The sequence below is a fragment of the Lynx rufus genome, unplaced genomic scaffold, assembly GCF_022079265.1.
Source record: "Lynx rufus isolate CCGP_SWC_20201006 ecotype Redwood Valley unplaced genomic scaffold, mLynRuf1.p SCAF_4, whole genome shotgun sequence".
Classification (NCBI taxonomy): Eukaryota; Metazoa; Chordata; class Mammalia; order Carnivora; family Felidae; genus Lynx; species Lynx rufus.
The window spans coordinates 4,411,126-4,434,263 of record NW_025814856.1 but is presented as its reverse complement, the minus strand read 5'-3'; the positions used below and the strand labels follow the sequence as shown (position 1 = coordinate 4,434,263).

The window sequence follows — 23,138 nt, the reverse complement described above, 5'->3', positions numbered from 1 at the left end:
TGGTTTTGTGGAAGGAGACTGTCCTGGGTTCAGGTCTCATCCCCAGCCACTTAGATTTCTGAGTAAGTGGGCTAAGGAACCCCAGCCTCCATCCTGTAAAATGGCCTGAAAACATTTAACTGAAAATAAAGGGTCCAACACAGGATAGGCTCTATAAATGGGATCTGTCATTATTAACCTGTTCAGGGTCATTTCTCCTTTCATATGTGAATGTCACAGCTTCCCAGCCAAACTATGAATTCTCCAAGGGCAGAGGCATTGCACACCCTGCCTGTCCCCCATGACGCCGTCCCACAACACCCAAGGCCATGGGAGACACGCAACGGGTGTTCGTTCAATATTTTCCCCTTGGATTTGGAGAGCTAGAACACAGAGAATCGGTACTGACCGTGAGCTCCCCAGAAGCCATGATGACGGCCAGGTTCATCATGTGATGACAGCTGCACGTAGTATACATCTCAGAAACTTCATGGATCTTACAGCCAGAGGGTATCCACCTGCCACCCTCCATATCTGTGTCCCAGGAAACACAGATAGGACTCTCAAACGTCTGCTTTGGCTGAAAACGAAAGGTTCTGGTCAAACGGGTTCAGTATGACCAACTTGAAGAGTCACCTCAAGATGACCCGAAGAAGATGCGGGTATGTCTGGGAGGGAATGGAGGGCGATGTAATATTTCAATGTGCGAAGATGGAGAGAAAGGTCGTGGATACCAGAGATGCCTCTACAACTGAGTTGGTCATGGCCAATGTAATAAAGTCCCTGTAAATGTTCCTGCATCAACATTCCTCAATCTGAGCCCAATCTTGCCCAGTGATGAGTGGGTAACTATAGGTACTGTATATAATATACGCTATATAGGGGCTCCTGGGTGGCTCAGTTGGTGGAATTGAGGCTCAGGTCATGATCTCATGGTCTGTGAGTTCGAGCCCCGCGTCGGGCTCTGTGCTGACAGCTCGGAGCCTGGAGCCTGCTTCAGATTCTGTGTCTCCCTCTCTCTCTGCCCCTCCCTTATTCATGCTCTTTGTCTCAAAAATAAATAAACATTAAAATTTTTTTAAATATATGCTATATATATTAAATATACTATATACTGCTTATATATACTATATACATATAATATATATATACGAGAGCCCACTCCTCTGGAGGTGGATTTGGGGGACGGGCTTGACTTGCTAGAAGATTGATGCCTTCGTGGGTCTTTATCAGAAGGGAAAGTTAAGCTCACTGTGGGGTGAAGTGTTCTCAGTAGGTAGATGGGGGTTCGACAGGGACCACTTCACAAACCTTGATGTTCTCCAGCGTGTAAATGACTGGGTTAGAGAACCCATCTTGCTTCTCCCCAGTCATGATGCCCTGCACAACGTGAGAATTCATCTTTAGCCTCCTCTGGGAATTGGCCAAGGGGTTCTGAGGGTCTTGGAAGAAACTCTCATCTAAAAACAACTCCATCCCCGAGAAGGAGACAAAAGCTACCCCGATGGTCCCTGTGACATTCCCTAAATGCAAACAAAAAAAGAAAAAGAAAAAGGAATAATTTGCTCAGTAGTGATTATCAATGACCCACCAAGTACACACACATACAGACTCTAATACCCCACACACCTCCGGACCTCCAGGGGCCTGCTCTGAGCATGGCAACATTTGCCTACATTTAAAATTAATACAGGGGCACCTGGGTGGCTGAGCCGGTTAAGCATCCAACTTTGGCTCAGGTCATGGTCTCACTGTGCGTGGGTTCGAGTCCCATGTCAGGCTCTGTGCCGACAGCTCAGATTCTGTGTCTTCCTCTCTCTCTCTGCCCCTCCTCCGCTCATTCTCTCTCCCCCCCTCTCAAAAATGAACAAACATTAAAATTTTTAAAAACAAACATGAATTTATGTCTTTAAGGGATAATCAAACTGAGCAGTGGGATACAAGTCCCCTCCCACACTGATGGTCAGTCTCGTTCATCTGTTTGGTAGGCTTCCCCTCTCCATGTTGGTGGCCTTCAGGGATGTCCCAGGCCTGCTCCCTGAGCCCTGCACACCAGAGTGGGAAACAGCAGCCCATAGGCCAATCTGGTCACTGCCTGTTTCGTGTAAATGAAACTTACTGTAGCCCAGCTACGTCCATTCATTTACATATCATGTACGAACGTCTTTGTACTTTGAGGCTCTTTTGCCCTCCATGCCTGAAATACTTACTAATCCGCCCTCTATAGGACAAGCCTGCCAATCCCTGATACAGATCAGCGCTGTCTGCTAGAATTATAACATGAACCACACAGGTAATTTAAAATTTTCAGGTAGCCAGATTTTACAAAAGTCAAAAACAGGTAAAATAAATTTTAATAATTAATTTTGCAACACATGCAAAATATCATCATTTCAGCCTAGAATCCATATAAGAAGTATGCATGAGATTTTCTCCGCCATTTTTTTGTATCAAGCCTTTGGATTCCGGTGTGTACTTTACCAGGTCGTAAAGTACAGCCTGGCCACATTTCACGTGCGCAATCACAACACATGGCTGGTGGCTGTCATACCAGCCAGCCAAGGTCTTGGTAGTCCATTATTGGGAGTGTTTATGTATTTAATATCTGGCTCCCTGAGGGCAGGGGCCTTACCTCACTGGTCTTGGAACCCAAGAGTTGACTGGTAAATGTTTGCCAATCGGATACACCGCAGCCCCCCTCCCTGGTTCTCAGGAGCAGCTCTGTACCTATGGATTCAGATTCCTTGATTGTAGAGCACCGAATTTTCATCTCATTCCCTTTGGCTTTGAAGTGAAGGATCATGTTCTCTTCAGCACATTCTCCCTGGATGATCTTGCTTTCAATTTCTAAAAGGAGATAGGGAGACTTTGCCCGAGGTCCCCCAGAAAGTGGGTCCTAAATTCGGTTTCCTGCCCCACAAAGTTATACCTACCTAGTTGCAAAGAATAAAAAAGGCCAGTTCATCATGGGAAAGACCTCGAGCCCCGTGGTGAGTGAGTGACGGGAGGATGATAGCCGCAAACAAATGAGAGAAACCCAGGTGGGGCTGCAGGGGTGAGCGCTCGCACCTTAGGGGGTGCCTCAGGGAAAGCTGGGGTTGAGGCCAACAGTGATGGAAGGCAACAGAGTCCGGACCGTCTGGCTGTTCTAAATGTAGACGAGTTTTCCAAAGCCAGAGGAAGTAGGAAGGGGCTGGACGAACCCAGCAGAGTGGACAAGGGCTCGGAGGCTGCATTTGCTTCTGCCACTCACCAGCTGTGCAAACACAACCAATGACTTAACCTCTCTGAGCCTCAGGTCTCTCACCTGTGACATGGCACTAATTGCAGGGGTCCCCAGGACAACAAAATAGGCAACGGAACTGGAGGTAGCCCTTTAAAATGTAAGCCAGGTAATCAGTGGCACTATCTCTGTTTCATTTACTAGATCTTTGTTTACTGTGGGGCTCAGACAGTTGTTGAATGAATCAATGACACACACCCTTACCTCAAGGACAGGCACTCAGTAAATGGGAGATGCTGTTACTATCCTGGGATTTGCTTTTCTGTGAGCTCTGAGGTTTGAAACAGTTGGGGGAAGTAGTGTACGGGAAAGCCATGGGGCATAGCATTGCCCACGGCCCCCCTCAAAAGCAGCACCCAGATGGAACCTTGCCACCTTACCCAAGTGTTCCGTCTGAACAGTCTGAGTGACATTGGCTGAGGGTTTCAGGAAAGCTGCCAGGGTGCTGCTTTTCACACTCTCCAGTATGACAGTGGCCAGGGCAGAGGTCTCCTCTTGGGAGAAGTTGGACCATGTGGATGTTTGTTCGAGCACAGAGGTAAGGCTCTCAGCCGCACTCTGCAAGGAAAGGTGTGTCTGTGCATGTGCACTCTCTCCCTCTTCCCCTGCCCCTGAGACAGCAGCTCTTCTCCCTCTCTCCCTTCTTCTCCCCCTTGTCTCCCTCTCCCTCCTTCTCTCCCTCTCCCTCTCGCTCTCCCCCCCTCCCTCTCTCCCCACCTCTCCCCCTCTCCTTCTCTCTCTCCCCTCTTCTCAGCTCCCTCTCTCTCTCCTTCTCTCCTTCTTCCTCTCTCTCCCTCCCTCCCTCTGCCTCTCTCTCTCTCTCTCTCCCCTTCTCCTCCTTTCCCTCTCAAATTGGTGTAGCCTTTAAGTCAGCACCTGGAATAGCCCCGCTTACACCTAGCTCTGACCCAGAGGTTTCCCTTCCTGGAATTAATCCTTCCAGAAATGCTTAAAAACTGTGCAAGGATCTTGTCCAGTGATGTTTATTTCAGTATGGTTTCTGACATGAAGTTGGAAAGTCTGAATGTCCGACAGATTGGCTAAATAAATGACTAAATCAAATCACAGAATAATACACAGCTATTAATAAAACAATGATCACACACACACACACACTAACAAGCAAAAAGGTCAGTGAGCTGTTGTTAAGTTAAGCAAATTACAGGATAACACAGATATTACCTCATTTCTCTTACAAAACAAGTACTTTCATTAACATTTTTGTATTTATGATAGTAATATTTCTGGCACACAGAGATAAAAATAATACTTTCTTGTGAGCCAAGTATTAAGTATCTTATGTATGTTAACTTCATTTTAGAAAGAAATCTATGAAGTAGAAACTATGATTTCTATTTTTTGTGTGGGGAAACAGAACATGTATAGGAGGTGGGAGAAGCAAGATTTGAACCTTTGTTATCTAGCAGCAGAGACGGAATCCCTCTAGTAAGTGCTCACTAAATGGCTTCAGTGTGTGTGTGTGTGTGTGTGTGTGTGTTTTAGACATACATTCACAAAGTGAAAGGATATGGTTATACATCCAAATGTTAACATTGATTATGTCAGAGGAATAGAGTTAAAGAAATAGCAATAGTAATATTGACATTAATGTCAATACAATTCCTTTTATTGATTATTGTCAATAAACTGGCTTATGCAATGACTTTGACCCCAACAACAGAAAAATATGAAAAGGATTCACAACCCAATAAATACGAGGAAGAAAGTAATGGACTCTGGTCATATGGGGAAGGAAATTAACTGAAATCTGAGTAGGAATAACAATTTCTATTTATCCAAATTGGACAATAAAAACATGAAAAGAATTTCAGTTAAACATGGATGACGGTATAACTTGAGATGTTTGTTCTGGAGAAACAGGACGTAACCATATGCCAGGTGAGTTTGGGGTCCGTCCCCACCGACATACAGAAAAGTGTCAGGTAGAATCATCCTGGGAAAATGCGGTCTTCAATTCTACGGTTGAGGAGATCTTAAAACTCCCTTCGAGGGGGGCCCGGGTGGCTCAGTCAGTTAAGCTTAAGTGTCCAACTTCGGCTCAGGTCATGATCTCATGGTTCATGAGTTCGAGCCCCGCATTGGGCTCTGTGCTGACAGCTCAGAGCCTGGAGTCTGCTTCAAATTCTGTGTCTCCCTCTCTCTCTGCCCCTCCCCTGCTCATGCTCTGTCTCTGTCTCTCAAAAATAAATAAATAAATGTAAAAAAATTTTTTTAAAACCCTCCCTTCAAAATGTGAAATCTATTGTTGGCTGGGAAGGTGATTTCATTTCCTTGGGAAAGCAAAAGATTAGTAGGCAAACTAAAACTCCACAGGGTTATCACTTCTGTGCTTTATTTACAAAGTTTTTCCATCTTTGTCATACTCTGAGAAGGGGGTGTTGAAGGGGTTTGGAGCAGTTCCTTATGTTAGAGAAACTGATTAACCACGAGAGTTCGCTGCCTAAAGCATTTAGATGTGAGATGACTATCTGTTTCATATGAACAATTTCAGAGAATGTGGCTGTTGATAAATGGTTTTGAACGTTTAAAAATATGAATTATTGGGGCGCCTGGGTGGCTCAGTTGGTTAAGCGTCCGACTTCAGCTCAGGTCACGATCTCGCGGTCCGTGAGTTCAAGCCCCGTGTCGGGCTCTGGGCTGATGGCTCAGAGCCTGGAGCCTGTTTCCGATTCTGTGTCTCCCTCTCTCTCTGCCCCTCCCCCATTCATGCTCTGTCTCTCTCTGTCTCAAAAATAAATAAATGTTAAAAAAAATTTAAATATGAATTATTATATTTATACATTTGGTTGATTGGATTTATAAATCCCTCAAGGGCATAATGACTTTGCTTCTTAGCTCCATAAGTATTCCTCATTAGGTATTCAAAATTTGGTGGGGGGGGATAAAAATATTCATAAACACAGTATAAAATGAGAGAATTTAACCTAGTTTGTCAGAAGGTTTGTTGCTTATGGAAATTCAGTCTGAAAACCTTATGAATGAATGCACACTTAATGGACAACTATATTATACCCAATAAATTAATTTTAAATCAATCAAATTGCAAAGGAAAGTATCATTCTTGTTTTTGTACAAAAGCAACTGAATTTTTAAATAAAACAACAGCCATAAGTCATAAGCCATAAGCAACATAAAATCTTAAGAAAAAGTCATAAGCAACATAAAATCTTAATCATAAGCCATAAGCAACATAAAATCTTAAGAAAAACTAAAATCTTAAGAAAATCTTTTAAAGTCTATCATTGTAAGGACTGAGTAATCCCACCTCTAAATATTTACCCCAGAGAAACAAAAAATCAGGGACACACACACACAAACTGCACGTGAATGTTTATAGCAGAAAAAAAAAACAAGAATTGAGACTACTGATCACAACCTTCATGAATCTCAAAGGCATTATGCTGAGTGAGAGAAGCCACATCCTGTGTGATTCCATTTATATAACATTCTTGAAAAGACAAAACTCCAATGACAGAGAAGAGACAGGGATATACAGGAGCCGGTGGTGGAGAGAACATCTAACAATGCAGGGGAACCCCAAGAGAATGTTTCAGGAGGAAAAGGAACTGTTCTATATTCTGATTGTGGTGGTGGCTACCCAAATCCACTCAGCTGATAAGACTCATAGAACTGGGTGTCTCTGGGTGGCTCAGTTGGTTGAGTGTCCAACTCAGGGTTGTGGGATTAAGCCCTGCATCAGGCTCTGCACTAAGTGTGGAGCCTGCTGGAGATTCTCTCCCTCTCCCTCTGCCCCTCCCCCCGACAAATAAAATAAAAATAAAAAAACTCACTAGACAGAGAAGGGAATTTTACTGTATGGTAAATTTTGAAATTTACTGTGTGGTAAATTTTGAAACAGGTTTCAAATTCTGTAAAAATACAGAATTTATTAATTCTGTAATAAATTAAATGTTAATTCATTTAAAGAGGACTTTCTGTGCCCAAAGTGTCCCCCCACCAAGATGTTTGAAGCTCAAAACACAATTATGAAGACTTTGCTGTTACCTTCAGAGAAACCACGGTGGTTTTGTTTTCACAGGCATTGTCCAGAACACTGAAGGTGGCATTCATTAGTGTGCAGAAGGAACCCTGTGCCCCAGAAGAAGAACATGTGTGAGCACTGATCAATCCATCCTTCAGTGTGTAAAGTACAAATTGGCCATCTAGCCCACCATATGGGTGGTCTTAAACTCCCAAGTTTAAGAGCTGCTAGAAGCAGGCTTTAGAATTCTCAGGAAAATAGAAACTCGCCTTTTCAGCAGAACTGGGACCACAGTACCTTTTTCTTCTGTGAATAAAAGGAGCAAATGGAAAGAAACAGCAAAACTACTTCGTGGGGTCAAAGATGGGGGAAATGTGTGAGTAAACCCCAGTGGTCCAAAAGGAGTATTATTCAGCCACAAAAAGGAGTGAAGCATTGGCATCTGCTACAATGTGGACGAACCTTGAAAACATCGTGCTCAGTGAGGGAAGCCGCACACAAAACCCCACGTATTCTGTGATTACATTTATATGAAATATCCAGGATGCAGAAACTGATGGACACAGAGAGCAGATTACTTTTTACCAAGACCTGGGCACAGGGGGAGCTGGAGAGCAATGTTGCTGGGGACAGGTTTCTTTTGAGGGGATAAAAATGTCTGAGAGACGGTACTGGGGGTTGCACACCATTGTGAATATACTGAATGCCACTGACTTGTACACTTAAAAGTGGGTAGAATGGTCAATTTTTAGGTGTATTTCACCTAAATTTCTAAATCACCTAAATTCTTCCAAAAAATAACATTGGCCCAAAGTGCATGGGAATTTTGGGGCACCTGAGTGGCTCAGTAGGTTAAGTGTCGACTTTGGCTCAGGTCATGATCTTGCGGTTTCTGGGTTCGAGCCCCGCGTCGGGCTCTGTGCTGACAGCTCGGAGCCTGGAGCCTGCTTCGGATTCTGTGGCTCCCTCTCTTTCTGCCCCTCCCCTGCTCGTGTTCTCTCTCTCTCTCTCTCTCTCTCTCTCTCTGTCTCTCTCTCTGTCTCAAAAATAAATAAACATTAAAAAAAATTTTTTTAAAGTGCAGGGAAATTTGAAAGCTAATTTATAAGCTCATATTGAAAATTGTCACGTCAATTCCTGAAGATGCTCATGGAGGCTTTGACCACTGGAACAACTTCGTTAGAGAATCAGGATATCCAAATTCCTTTATGCCTGGCCCAGGGTTTGTGCATCTCCCCTCCCATATCACACAGACACAGCACCAGCACCTTCACTGGTAACGAGACTCCAACATCCCTTCTTCTATTTGGAAAAGAATTCCCAAGTTTTAGATAGACAAATGCCCTCCCTTCTCAGCTTTCCTTGAAGGTAGGTATAAGCAGAAGTGGTACTGGGTTATACCCTTAAAGAGAAGAACTATGCATTTCACCTCACCTTCCCCCCTGCCCACCAGCTGGAATGCAGACGTGATGGCAGGGGCTGGAGCAGCCATCTTGGACCACAAAGTGGGAGGGCTGGTGTTGCTGATGGCAGAGCATTTGCAGAACCATCATATCAACTCTCCACAGCTGACACCCAGATTGTTACAGAGAGAGAAGTAAACTGCTATACGATTTAGGCCACTGTTATTTTGGCCTTTGTGAAAGCTGCAAAACAACATCCTACTTGAGTGACTTCTAGGCTAGAAGCTCTTCTAGGAACCTCAAGAGCTAGGAAGCTTCAAAAATACTTACATATTCAGCCATCACTGCTTCTCCCACTTGGCATTGCTGGACCCACTCGTTGTTGGGTATCACATCTTCTTTGCACTTGAAGGGAATCCCTAGGAAGGAAACGAAAGCTACCAAGTCAAAGCTCAACCACAGCAAGCTGTGATTAAAAGACAAGTCTGATTTCATTATCCCCCTGCCTAAAATCTATTCGTCACCATATTACATGACAGCGGAAATGAGCAAACCACAGCTACAGGCAGAAACACCACGGACTCTGAGAAGCAGGATACTGAGTGAAAAGAGCAAGTCGGAAAAGACGACACAGAGCAGGATGCCACCTTTATAGAGCTCCAAAGCAAACAAAACTAAACAAAGTATTGTTTAGGGATACGTACACGGAGGTCATTTTTTTTTTTTAAAGTAGAGGAATTATGAATACAAAGTTCCAAGTAGTCCTCTCTGGGGAGGAGTAGGGAAGATGAAATAGGGAAGGAACATGCATGAAACACACGAAATTGATGAGATCCTAGCTCTCATGTTGACACACTATCATTGTATAATATTATACATATTATACTTCATTGCCTCCATACAAACTACCTCTATCTTTAATGTATCAAGTAATCTACAATTAAAAAAATTAAGCTGTTGGGGCGCCTGGGTGGCTCAGTTGGTTGAGTGTCCAACTTCGGCTCGGGTCATGAACTCACGGTCTGGGAATTCGAGCCCCGCGTCAGGCTCTGTGCTGACAGCTCAGAGCCTGGAGCCTGCTTCAGATTCTGTGTCTCCCTCTCTCTCTGCCCCTCCCCCATTCATGTACGTGCTCTCTCTCTGTCAAAAATAAATAGGGGCACCTGGGTGGCTCAGTCGGTTAAGCGTCTGACTTCAGCTCAGGTCACGATCTCGCGGTCCGTGAGTTTGAGCCCTGCATCGGGCTCTGGGCTGATGGCTCAGAGCCTGGAGCCTGCTTCCCATTCTGTGTCTCCCTCTCTCTGTGTCCCTCCCCCATTCATGCTCTGTGTCTGTCTCAAAAATAAATAAATGTTAAAAAAATTAAAAAAAATAAACATTAAAACATATTTTTTCAATAAAAAAATCAAGCTGTTCAGTTTCCCATTATTCTCAGAAAAAAAAGAAAAAGAAAAAAAAGAAAGAAAAGAAAGAAAACAAACAAACAGAAAACCCCCCAAACCTTCAAAATTCTTCACATGGCTCACCAGTTCCTGCAGGACCTGAACTCTGCCCACCTCCTTAGGTATACCTAATGCTTCAGGGCCTTTGCACATGCCACAACCTGGACCACTCAGATCTCCACTCATCATCTGGATAATTCCTACTCTTGCTTCAAGCTTCAGCTTAAATACCACTTGCCCACAGCATGTTAAATATCTCATTACTCATTCCAAAGTACACTATGATTGTTCAATTGCCACGCTGATTGTGGTTATTACGTGATTATGTGTGTGTGCTCTACATACATCATCGCATTCAGGATTGAATTCTCAGGACCTAGTGCAGGGGTCTGTTTGAGTAATTAATAGATGCCCCCCCCAATAATTTATCGAATGAGTGAATCAATCTGTGAGTGAATGAATAAATGAGAAAGAGAGGATTGAGGATGAAGCAAAGGTAAAAGGAGGATCCAGAGGTTGGGTGGATGGAGGGGTTTGCAACCAAACAAGGATGCAGATTCCACTGCTGAGAGGCACAAGGGACAATTACTTTTGCAGTTGAAGTTGAAGGAGGCTTCTGGATCGGGGCGAAAGCCCTCAATGCAGCTACAGCTGTAGGAGCCCGGGGCATTGGTGCAGACAGAACTGGGGCCACATGGTGATGGGTCCTGGGAGCACTCATCGATATCTGCAAAGGACTCAAGAGTGTCAAACAACCCAGAAGAACGAGGACATACTTCTTTCCAGGGAGAGCCAGCAACCCCTCTTCTCACCTCTGCATTCCACGTCTTGGCCTGTGAAGTTCAGCTGTCCGTTGCTTGGTGCAAAGCCAGGAGAGCAGGTGCAGAAGTAGCTCCCAGGGGTGTTGGTGCATGTCGCATTGGAAAGGCTGATGTAAAGGCACTCATCAATATCTATAGGGTTGAGAATGGGCATGAGGCAGAGCTGGCTAGAAATCCTGCAAAAGTTATGCTTACAAAGCATAGAGTTGTCACCAAAAAAAAAAAATGGTGACCCAACCAGGGACAACATTTCCCAGAACCTTCTGCATCTAGGTTGGGGCCATGGGACTAGTTTTCACTTATGGAATGTGAGCAAGTACATTTGCCACTTCTGAGCTGAGATGGTTACAAAGTGGGTGTGCCTTCTCCCTCTTTCCCCACCACTGGCTGAACCAGGGATTCCAAAGCCACAAGGCATATAAGGACCAACGGATGTAAGGAAATGGATCCCTATATCACCACGTGGAGAAAATCTGCCCACTGGCCAGGTGCATCTATATTGGATGGTTATGAAAGTCAGAAATTGCTATTATATTTAGCTAGTGGTTCTCAACTGAGGGCGGTTTGCACCCCGACCCCCTCCAGGGGACATTGGGCAATGTCTGGAGACATCTTTGGTTGTCATGACTGGGCTGGGGGAGGGGGATGTACTACTATGATCTAGTGCACAGGACAGCCCTCCACCACAAAGAGCCATCTGGCCCAGAATGTCAATAGTGCCAACACTGAGGAACCCTGGCCAGCTTACTGTGGCAACATGGGATTACCTCTCCTTCTGGGGATTTCCGAGGATCTATGGAATAGGATGTCCTGGGGAAAAAAATAATCAGGAGGGAGGTAAAGGCAAAACTTCTCATATTCCTATGTCAGTTCACGAAACAGGAGGGGTAAATAGACAGCATCCACTAGTGGCTTGCACAGGTACATGGTTGTTGCACTGGGCGTTACCATGGAGCGCTGGAATGGGAGGTCCTTGTGGGATGAATGCAGACTAACTTGGAGGTCTCGAAGGACAGGAAAATGACCCACGGTTGGGAGGTATGGGGAAGCGATTCTCCTCCTGGTATCACAGAAACGTCTCTGACCAAGGAGCGGGCTTCCACTTGCAGACACACTTAAGCATCAGGTAGGTGAACTCTTGTCAGAAACGACGCAAACGGTGGGGCGTCTGGGTGGCTCAGTTGGATAAGCATCCAACTCTTGATTTCAGGTCAGGTCATGATCTCACATTTTGTGAGTTAGAGCCCGCATGGGGCTCTACGCTGACAGTGCAGAGCCTGCTTGGGATTCTCTCCCTCTCTGCCCTTCCCCCACTCATGCTTTTCTCTCTCTCTCTCTCTCTCTCTCTCTCTCTCTCTCCCTCTTTCTCTAAAATAAATAAACTTTAAATGAATGAATGAATGCTTCTTAAAAACAGCATAAATGGAATTTATATTTTGCAAATGGAACTGGACTAGGCATATGATTTTCAAAACTTTTTGGCTGAAGAAAGCTTTCACTTCCTGCAAAGTGAAACCTATTTAGGAAGTAAGACAAATAAGAGAGATGATAACCTGACCGAAATAGGGGCTCTGAAGAGATTCCTAAGAACCCACAGTGCTGTATTGATCTACCTCTAAGGTCCTTTTCAAATTTGCCTCACTATTGTTCTGCCTAGAAGAATGTCAGTAGCTGGTGAACATCAAGGTGAAAAGAAATACAACATGTGTAATGACGAGAAGCGTGCATTTCCCCAGGGGGTTGAAGAATATAAAATGTGCTCTGCAGTATGTTAGATCCTCCAAAGATGACCACCACCAATTCTTTCATTTCCTGCGTGTACTTGTTGCTTGCCCAGAGATTTGGGGAGTCGATTTCTCCTTCCTTTGCCTGTCAGCTGGCCCCATGACTGTGACCAGGAGAATAGAGCAGAAGGAACATTCTGGCACTTCCAAGCCCACGCCTTACAAGAACCCACAGTTTCTGCTTTCTTCCTCTTGCAGCTTCCCTTCCTGGAAACCAGCTGCCATGTTCCCAGGAAGCCCAAGCAACCATGAGGAAGGGCCCATGAGGGAAACTGAGGGGCCCAGCTGAGCTCCCACCCAGACACTAGCACCAACTACCAGCCATGTAAGTGCGGCCATTTTGGACCTCCCAGCCATCCTATTGCCACCCCCCCAAACCATGCAGTCAACCCACAGAGTCATGAACAAGCAGAAAGGTGAAAAAGAACTCAGGCAGGCAGGAGCAGTGGTATTACCCCGGGGTGTTGGTACACACTGAGCTGAGGCCACAAAGAGTTGAGTTCCTGGCACATTCGTCCACATCTAAGCAGAAAACTAGGCTGAGTCAAAAGGATAAAGGATGCTGAGGCCATGGCAGTGCACAGCCCCATCCTGACTGAAGCCAGCGGGTCTCCCTGGCTCTGCTCGCACCCTCTTAAACACTGCTGAAAGGAAGTGCAAAGAGCCAGGATGTGACCCACACAAATCTTTTGATGAGGCTCTCCACACTTCGGGATAAAACCCAAACTCCTCTTTAGAACACATGAGACTCTGAGAGTTTGGACCCACCTAAGCTCACCTACCTCATCTTTCCTTGCTAACCCCTTAGTAATTCCTGGTCCAGATTCACTGATTACCTGTAGATCCAGGAAGGCTGACTGTTTGCTCCCTCAGCCTTGAACTCCCTGGACCCCGTTCCTTGATAAATCTCAATTCCTCCCCCTAAGAAATACTATGTTATCAGTAATAATGACTGAGAGGCATCCAAGTGGAGGGGTGCAAAGCATGGACAGCCTGGGCTCAAAGCTTGGCTCTGTCACTATAGACTGTGTGTTACTGGGTGCTGTGGACTAAAATACGTGCCCCAGATTGATACATTACATCCTCAAAACTCGGTGAGATGGTATCTGGACAAAAGGCATTCACAAGATGATTAGGTTGATGAGCTCTTAAGATGGGATTAGTGCCCTGGAGCATCTGGGTGGCTCAGTCAATTAAGCATACAACTCTTGGTTTCTGTTCAGATCATGATCTCACAGCTGATGAGTTCGAACCCTGCAACTGGCTCTGTATACACAGTGTGGAGCCTGCTTGGGATTCTCTCTCTCTCTCTCTGTCTCTCTCTCTCTCTCTCTCCCGCTCTCTTCCTCTCTCTCTTTCCCCCTCTGCTCCTACTGTGAGTTCTCCCTCTCTTTCTCTCAAAAACAACTAAATAAACTTTAAAAAAGATGGGATTAGTACCCATAAAAACAGGGAGAGAAATCAGAACTCACTGTCCATGACCCCAGAATGAAGGCAGGCAGTCATCTGGAAGCAAGGAGGACAGCCCTCTCCAGAACCCAGCTGTGGTCTCAGACTTCCAGCCTCCACAATGGAGGGAAAATAGATCTCAATGTTGAAACCACCCTGTCTGCAGTGTTTTGTTCTGGTGGCCCTGAGCTGACAATGCACTGGCCAAGATAGTTCACCTCTGTGTGTCTCAGTGCCCTCATCTGTCAGACAGGGATAATAATAGTACTTCCCCCATAGGGTTGTTTGAGCACTGAATAAGGTGTCATCTGGGAAGGACTCAGAGCAGAGTCTGGAGAATAACAAGTAGAGGTAAGTACTTGTTAGCTAAAATAAACAATGAACTGCTAATATGTTGACATTTTTGTGACAGACACTGAGGAACATCCCTTACATGCACCTGCTCGAGGAATGCTCACGGCAGCCCTGTGAGGTGCACACTAACATTACTTCCATTTTTCTGATGAGGAAACTGAGGCATCACAATTGTGCAAAGTCACACAGCCTGTGAAAGGCACACCAGGATTCAAAATCAGGTTCATTCTGGTTCTGGACTTCTTAGGTGACAGATTCCCAGGTGGTCTTGAGTCAGAGTCTGGAAATTTGGACTCAAGTCAATGATGGCCAGTTCAGATCCTGACTCCCCTACTTCCTAGCTATTTGACCGTGGAAGAGTTGTTTTACCACGATGGAGGCTCAGGTTCCTCATCTATGAAATGGGCATAAAACACCACTAATACCATCAGGTTGTTGGGCAGACAATGAGTACATGTCCGGAAGAGCTTAGCACCTTGGCTGGGATCCTGCCTCCAGCCCTTTGTATCTGCGGTTCCCTCCTCCTGGAACACCCTTCCCCAGACACCCAATATCTCACTCCCTCATATCCTTCACATCTTTTCTCAAATATCAACTTTTCAGTGTGGCCTTTCCTTACCACTCACTCTACTAAAAGTTGACCCCTACTCCCAGCACTGCCTATGCACCTTTCCTGCCTTATTTATCTTTATTTCTTTCAGATACTCCTGGCATACATATGGCCATGCATTTATTTTACTATCTATCTCCCTTAACCCTAGATGATGAGTTCTAGGAGAACAAATCATTTTGCCTATGTTATTTGGTGCTGCATCCACCAGCTCTAGAAGAGTGCCTGGCATATAGTAGGTGCTCAGGAAGTATTTCTTGAATGAGTGCATGAGTGCATGGATGAGCAATTATTGGCATCAGCTTAGCAGATGAGGTCCTTCAGCTCAGCCCAGACTCATCCTGACCCCTCACCCACCACTGTTGTCTTTGCATGCAGACTTGGACCTGGTTCCCCAACAAACCCTTCCCACCGACCTTCACATGTGTCTCCTGGGCCCTGCAAGCTCGTGTTTCCACTGCTGGATTCAAATCCTAGGTTGCAGACACAAGAGTAGCTTCCAGGACTGTTGTGACAAGTTGCGTGCTCCGGGCAAGTTGCGGGGTCAGCACATTCATCCACGTCTGGTCAGTGGAGATGAAAACCCAAGACAAAGCAGATGAAGAAATGAGAATAGGAGACTGCAAACAGAGATCCACTGTGTATGTTCTCCCCTTTCTCCTCATCTCCCTTACACTGAAGCTTGGCCACGAGAATAAATTCTGACCCAATGTATATAAGTGGAGGGCAGTGAATAGCTCCAAGACAGATGAACATAGAATGGCTGTGCTCCTTTACTCCTCCCTGCACACACACCATGGGATGCAGATGGCGTGGTGTGGTGTGACTTTGCCACTCCTCCTCTATAATGGGAGCTTGTTTCGCCACACCTCGAATCCAGCTTGAATCTGGCCTATGACTTTCACTGGCCAAAAGAACACAGCAGAAATGATGTTGTGCCAGTTCCAAGTCTTAGATTTCTAGAGACTTATTTGCTTCTGCTCATTTTTTAAGCCCCTTGCTTCTGCCACATGAACAAGCCCTAGACTCACCTAATGAAGAAGGAGAGACAAGGTGGAAGAGAGATAGATCATCCCACAGGAGCCCCCGACACGTGAGGCAGCCCAGCCGAGATGAGCAAGCTGACTCACAGCTGACCACAGACACACGAACAAGCCCAGTACAGACGCAAGCAAGTGACCAGCAGAGCCCAACCTAAATTTCCAGTGCACAGAACACAAACCACGTATATGGTGCTTGTCTCTAGCCACTGACTTTCAGGGTGATCTGTTTTTCAGCAGTAGTTACTGCTACAAATGTATCAGAAAAATCAGAGAGGACCTCAAATATCTCTGACTCCAAGCCCAGGGGATGTGAGAAGGGCTGGATCACTCCATGCCTTGCTTGATGGTGTCACCTTCCCTACAAACGAGCATGCAGAACAATAGTTCTGAACCAGATGCAGGGAGATGGAGCCCTTGCTTCTTGTGAGCAAATTCTGGCTGCAGTTTGGAAGGAGGGATTCGAGGGGACAAGAATGGAGGAAGGACAAGCCCAGGGAGGACGCTGCTAAACTAATGATGAAGCCCGAACCAAGCATGAGGAAGAATGGAGAGATTCAAGACATATTTAGCAGGTTAATTCCCCCAAGCTATGATGACTGATTTAGTATGTAAGGCATGGGGTAGGGGTTGAGGGTAACCCTGAGGTCTTGAACCAAATACATTATAGGAAATAGTTCTGAAGTTTGAGTCTGAGCTCACCCTATCACGCACTTTCTCTGTCTCAGAACTGAAGACATTTGGGGCCAGATAATTTTTGGTTGGCGGGAAGCTGTTCTGTGCATTGTAAGGTGTTTAGCAGCATCTGTGGCCTCTCCTCACTAGACAAGAGGAGCCCGTCACCACCACCAGTTGTGACAATCAAAAACGTTTCCAGGCATTTCCAGCATCTCCCTTGAAAGTATTGCTCATGGGACACAGCAACCTCCACCCCCCCGCCCGCCATTGCTCTCAAGTATTGTCTGACCCATTGCTGCACTCAGAGTAGACCCTTGAGTGGAGTTCCAATCCTGGCTCTTCTACTTAATAGCTGTGTCTTTTGGGGGAAGTCACTTCAATGGTCTGAGCCTAAATTTTCTCACCCCCAAAATGAAGAATATAGTCTCTAACCTCACAGAATCATCAAGTGAGGTGGTTGTTACTTAATTGAGTAGCTACATAAAGAAAAGCAGGTCCTCTATACCTTCACAGATCGAGTTGTGAGAGATGAATCCAACCTGGCAGCTGCAATTGTAGCTTCCCAAGGAGTTGATACACTCAGCATGCTCTGGGCAGACCCCATCGGAGAGGCATTCATCGATGTCTGAGGAGCAGTGGAGGAGAGTGAGAAGACCAAAGACTGTGTGGCTCAGGTGAGAGACACTGCCCACTAGTGGTCGCTGTCCACCCAAGACCCATGCCTGAGAGCATTACCTGTGCATGAGAAATGACCCGGCTTTCCCGAGGTCCAGTCATTTCCAGTGGGAGAAGAGAAACCAGGCAAGCAGCTGCACTTGTATCTCCCCTGCAGGTTTTTGCAGACTGAGTTGGCACCACACGGTTGGGGGCTTTGAGAACATTCATCTATATCTGGACACAGAAAGAGTTGGAGTCACTAATTTGCTTCATCTTGTGTAGCACATTGTATTTCCAAAGATGGTGGAAACAACATCTTCCATGCCATATGGCCTTCATTCTATGTGAACTTGTACTCCTTCCAGCAAGCAGTGCCGTCTACATTCCCTTCTCGTGAATCTGAGCATGCTGGGACTCTGAGAGTGGTGGCATTATGTCATAAAGATACTTCGCACCCCTTCCGTAGTCTCTCGAGATGCACGTTCTTGGAATTTAGCTGCCATATGTGAGGAAGCCCAACCAGCCATGAAAAAGCAGTTCACATGGAGAAGAACCAACACCTCCAGGCTGAATCCCTGGTGCAGCAATCAGCCCATGGCCAACAGCAGCTTGCCAGCATTGTGTGTATGCTCTCTTTCATGTGGATCTCTAGGGGTGCCTTGTTGGCTCAGTCAGTTAAGTGTCGTCATTTAATTTCAGCTCTGGTCATGATCTCACATTTGTGAGATCAAGCCCCACCTTGGGCTCTTTCTGGGTGTGGAGTCTGCTTGGGATTCTCTCTCTCAAGAGTGGAGTTCAGATGGTGGAGTAGTATAGGGACCCTGAGCCTGTCTTGTCCCTGAAACACAACTAGTTCACCATCAAACCATTTGAACACCTAGGAAATTGATCTGACGATTAACACGAAAATCTGCACAATTTGAGCAAGAGAACCTAAAAGGAATATGGTGTGGAGAGCTGCATTGGGGGTGAGAAAAGGCAAGGTTCTGTGGAGGGTAGGGAGATGATTTTATAGACAGAGGATAGAGAAAGAAAGAGAAAAGGGGGGTTTCGCACATTAGAGTCATGCAAGAAAAGCACTCCCCCTGAAAGTAGCTGGAGAGAATGTGAGAAAGAATGAAACCACTCACAGTGAACTGGATAAGAAATCTGTTCCTCAAAACCATTGATGGGAAAAAAGCAGAGGGTTGCAGTACTTCCAGTTTTCTATAAACAGTTTAATGCAGAAACTGATGTTTCAGTGCTCAGTGCCTGGTGGTGCTCCAGGGAGGAAGCAAAGTCAATCCCTGAGAGAAGGCATCATGGTCTGAGGGACGTGTGCCATATGGGGAGAAGCAGTTTCCCTGGTTGGAGTGCGTATCGTAGTGGCAATCAGCCTCCCATGGGCAAACGTCCCAGCGGGTCCCAGAGAGCTGCCATGTTTACTGATATTGGGCCAAAGATAACAGCTGATTGCAGCAAAACCTGGCGCCAGTTGTGTGTTGTGATTTACCATAAACTCTGAGCCTCTGTCACTTCACTATCATGCGAACATTTTCTGGGACAAGTTGATACCTGGCCATTGCTCTGCAAGACCCTCCCCCATAAAATCAGCACAGGTCCAAGACCTGGGGTCTCTGAGTTGTGGGGTTTTGAAAAACAGACCCATTGGAGGCAAGGAGGGAGGTGCCACCTGGCAGGCAGACAGCTTGGGCATGTACAGGGTAGAGGTGGGGAGTGGACAGAGGCCTGAGACAAAGGAAGTTGTGCTTGATCACACATCTGTGATGGTGCAAAATCCCCACGCCAGAGACAAGAGAGCAGGGTGAAGCCATTTTCACCTCTAGCACACTCACACTGATTCAGTCCAGTGAGCCAGGCAGGGCCACCAAGTGAAAAATGGAACTGTTACATGAACCATTACCCACCTGCGCCCTCCAGGCATATCCCCTAGAAGGCCAGTACAAATCCTTTCCACCCACTTACTCTACACATTACGGTGTGCTTCAAAGTTTCAGTTCTAAGGGAAACCGGATCTAGCTTCACTTGGGTTTCATTTTGTTTCCTTCTTTATCTGTTTTTGTGTCTGCTTCTGTTTTACTTTATGTTATTTTCTTTTATCATTCTTTACGTTGTCTTTCTTGAATACAGAAAGAGCAAATTTTTTTATTTCTATTCTATTCTACTTTATTCTATTTTATTTAAATTTAAACAAAATTTTAACTTTTTTTTCCTTTTCTATCAAGATTCTGTCAACAAGCTGATCAAAACACACTTAGAATCTAGCTTCCTTTATTTGATTTTTTCTTTTGTTTTTAATTTTCAAATTTTTATTGTTTATTTTATTACTTTTTTTCTTCCTCCAAAATGACAAGATGGACGAATTCACCCCAAAAGATAGAAGAAAGGACACACAGGGATTTAATCAACACAGACATAAGTAAGAAATCTGAGTTAGAATTTAAAACCACGATTTAGCTAGGGTTGAAGAAAGCATAGAAGACACCAGAGAATCCCTTTCTGCGGAGATAAAATAACTAATATCTAGTCAGTTCAAAATGAAAAATGCTATAACTGAGATGCAATTTCAAATGGATGCTATGATGGTGAGGATGGATGAAGCAGAACAGTGAATCAGGGATACAGAAGATAAAATTATGGAAACTCATGAAGCACAAAAAAAGAGGGAAACAGAGGAGGATCCAAGATGCTGGAACAGCATGGAAGTTTTTTTGTGTCTCATATCCATGAAATACAGCCAGATCATCACTAAACCATCCTGCACACCTAGAAATCTTACTTGAGGATTAACACAACAATCTGCACAACCTGGACCACACAACTCAATAGGTACATGGTTCGGAGGGGTGAACTGGGGGAGAGAGAAGCCTTGGAGGGTAGGGCGCCATTTTTGCTTGCAGAGAGAGGACAGAGATGCGTGGATAGTATGGGAAAAGACCCCCCCCCAAATAACTGGAGAGAAAATGGAAAAGGGGAAACAACCGCAGGGACTGAACAAAAAAGGCAGAAAGGAGAAAGGAGAGGGTTTACATCTCACTGAGACTCTATAAACAACGGGGGCATGGTGTGAAACTCTGCAGCTCAATACCTGGGTACTGTGGTGGGATAGGTGAATCCTCAGGAGCAGAGTGAAGTCCCCATGCCACACAAGGAGAGGTGGTTCCCCTGCTGGGAGAATATTTGGTAGAGTCCGTGTGGCCTCCCCAGCAGACCCCAGAGATCCCAGCAGACCCCAGAGAACAACCACATTCCTGGTGCTAGAACAAGGTCGTTAAGGGTAAAGCCTGGTGCCAGATGTGTGCTGTGATTTTCCATAATCCCTGAACGGCTGCTGCTACAGGATCACGTGAACATTTTCTGGGGCAGGTTGGCACCCAGTCAGAGTCTCTGGGCATCAGCAGCGGCATGGTCCCGAGAATGTTCCTGGGTGTGGCCAGCACCCGGCCATTGCTCAATGAGTTCCTCCCACACAAAGTATGAGCAGGACAAGGCCACATTCTGTCAGAAGTAAGGGGTCAGGAAAAAACAGCTGCATCTGAGGTAAAACTCAGGAGGGAGGTGCCACCTGCAGCCTGATGGCTTGGTCACGGACAGTGTAAAAGCAAGAGCAGATGGAAGCCAGAGACAAAGGAAGGGTGCACGATTGCTGACTGGGGAGAAAAGAGTTCTGATACTAGAGACTGGGTACCTGGGTGATGCCATTTTCACCCCTGCTGTGCATGCGCATACACACCTACAAGCGCCACAACAATCCACACCAGTAAGCTAAGCGGTGCCACCTAGTGGAGAACAGAGCCATTACACCAAGCCCCACCCAACTGTGTCAACCTCACCCTTCAGGAACCACAAGTCTCTCCACCTGCTCAGTTTACAAACTATAAAGTGCTTCATAGTTTGACTTCTAGGGGAAAACGATGTAATTTCAATCGAATTACAGTCTGTTTGCTGGTCCATCTATTCAATTTTCTTTTCTTTTTGTCTTTTCCTTGAATATAGGAAGAGAAAAAATTTCTTTTTATTTTCAATTTTATTAAAAATATTTTTCTTTAATTTTGTCAACTATATTTTTTAGTTTTGTATAAATTTTTCAAATTCTATTTTACTTTTATCATTTCATTTTATTCTATTTCATTGTTTTCATTTTCTCAAATTTTCAAACGTTTCCCTTTTTTTCTTTTTCCCTTTTTTCTCTCTAATCTATCAAGCCCCTTTCAATACCCAGACCAAAACACACCTAGATCTTGCATCATTTATTTGATTTTTATGTATGCGTGTGTGTTGTTTTTCATTTGTTTTAATTTAATTTTTTTAATTTTAAATTTTGTTTACCTCATTAATTTCTTTTCTATCTTCAAAATGACAATGAAGGAATTCACCCCAACAGAAAGAGCAGGAAGAAATGACAGCCAGGGACTTAACCAACGCAGATACAAGCAAGATGTCAGAACAAGAATTTAGAATCACAATAATAATACTAGCTGGAGTCGAAAATAGTTAGAATTCCTTTCTGCGGAGACAAAAGAAGTAAATCTAGTCAGGAATAATGAAAAAATGCTATAACTGAGCTGCAATCTCCAATGTGTGCCACGGCAGCAAGGATGGATGAAGCAGAGCAGCAAACCAGCAATATAGAGCAATATAGAGGAGAAACTTATGGAGAACAATGAAGCAGAAAAAAAGAGAGAGACTAAGGCAAAAGGGTACAATTTACGAATTAGAGAAATCAGTGACTCACTAAAAAGGAACAACATCAGAATCATAGGGGTCCCAGAAGATGAAGAGAGAGAAACTTGAGTAGAAGAGTTTATGCGAACAAATCATAGAAGAAAACTTTCCTAACCTGGGAAAGACACAAACATCAAAGTTCAGGAAGCACAGAGGACTCCAATTAGATTCAACAAAAACCAACCATCAACAAGGCATATCATAGTCAAATTCACAAAACACTCAGGCAAGGAAAGAATCATGAAAGGAGCAAGGGACAAAAAGTCCTTAACCTACAAGGGAAGACAGATCAGGTTTTCAGTAGACCTATCCACAGAAACTTGGCAGGCCAGAAGGGAGTGGCAGGATATATTCAGTGTGCTGAAGCAGAGAAATATGCAGCCAAGAACTCTTTATCCAGGAAGGCTGGCATTCAAATAGAAGGAGAGGTAAAAAGTTTCCCAGACAAACAAAAATTAAAGGAGTTCATGATCACTAAACTAGCCCTGCACAAAATTTGAAGGGGGACTCTCTGAGGGGAGAAAAGGTAGAAAAAACATGAATGAATGAATGAATGAATAAATAAATAGAACCAAAAGCAACAATGACTAGAAAGGACCAGAGAACGCCACCAAACACTCCACCTCTACAAGAAACATAATGGCAATAAATTCATATCTTTCAGGAATCACTCTAAACGTCAATGGACTAAATGCTCCAATCAAAAGACAATGGGTAACAGAATGGATAAAAAAACAAGATCCATATATACATGCTATTTACAAGAGACCCACTTTAGACCTAAAGATACCTTCAGATTGAAAGTAAAGGGATGGAGAGCCATCTATCATGCTAATGGTCGCCAAAAGAAAGCCAGAGTAGCCATACATATATCAGAGAATTTAGATTTTAAAATACAGTCTGTAACAAG

The 23,138-nt window shown here is 44.8% G+C and overlaps 1 protein-coding gene and 1 long non-coding RNA gene across 9 annotated transcripts in view; one reads left to right on the top strand and one right to left on the bottom strand.

The window, feature by feature from the left end:
* ADGRE1 (adhesion G protein-coupled receptor E1) overlaps positions 1–23,138 on the bottom strand; it is a 72,465-nt gene that overhangs the window by 12,378 nt on the left and 36,949 nt on the right. For 6 of the 8 annotated variants that reach the window (XR_006965318.1, XM_047097236.1, XM_047097242.1 and 3 more), the window contains 11 exons: positions 17,582–17,737; positions 17,352–17,471; positions 15,545–15,691; positions 10,923–11,063; positions 10,700–10,837; positions 8,999–9,087; positions 7,289–7,372; positions 3,643–3,820; positions 2,707–2,826; positions 1,291–1,502; positions 389–559 (listed from right to left, as the gene is read on the bottom strand). Coding sequence is in view for 7 of the 8 variants with exons in the window: in XM_047097236.1 (XP_046953192.1) it covers positions 389–559; positions 1,291–1,502; positions 2,707–2,826; positions 3,643–3,820; positions 7,289–7,372; positions 8,999–9,087; positions 10,700–10,837; positions 10,923–11,063; positions 15,545–15,691; positions 17,352–17,471; positions 17,582–17,737 (1,556 nt within the window). In the remaining variant the exon portion in view is untranslated. The remainder of the gene's footprint in view (positions 1–388; positions 560–1,290; positions 1,503–2,706; positions 2,827–3,642; positions 3,821–7,288; positions 7,373–8,998; positions 9,088–10,699; positions 10,838–10,922; positions 11,064–15,544; positions 15,692–17,351; positions 17,472–17,581; positions 17,738–23,138) is intronic. The other 2 variants (XM_047097239.1, XM_047097238.1) reach the window with 2 other exon arrangements.
* Positions 13,675–14,385, top strand: LOC124524827 (uncharacterized). The gene is made up of 3 exons (XR_006965320.1): positions 13,675–13,759; positions 14,258–14,262; positions 14,374–14,385. It is a non-coding gene; the product is annotated as an uncharacterized LOC124524827 (long non-coding RNA).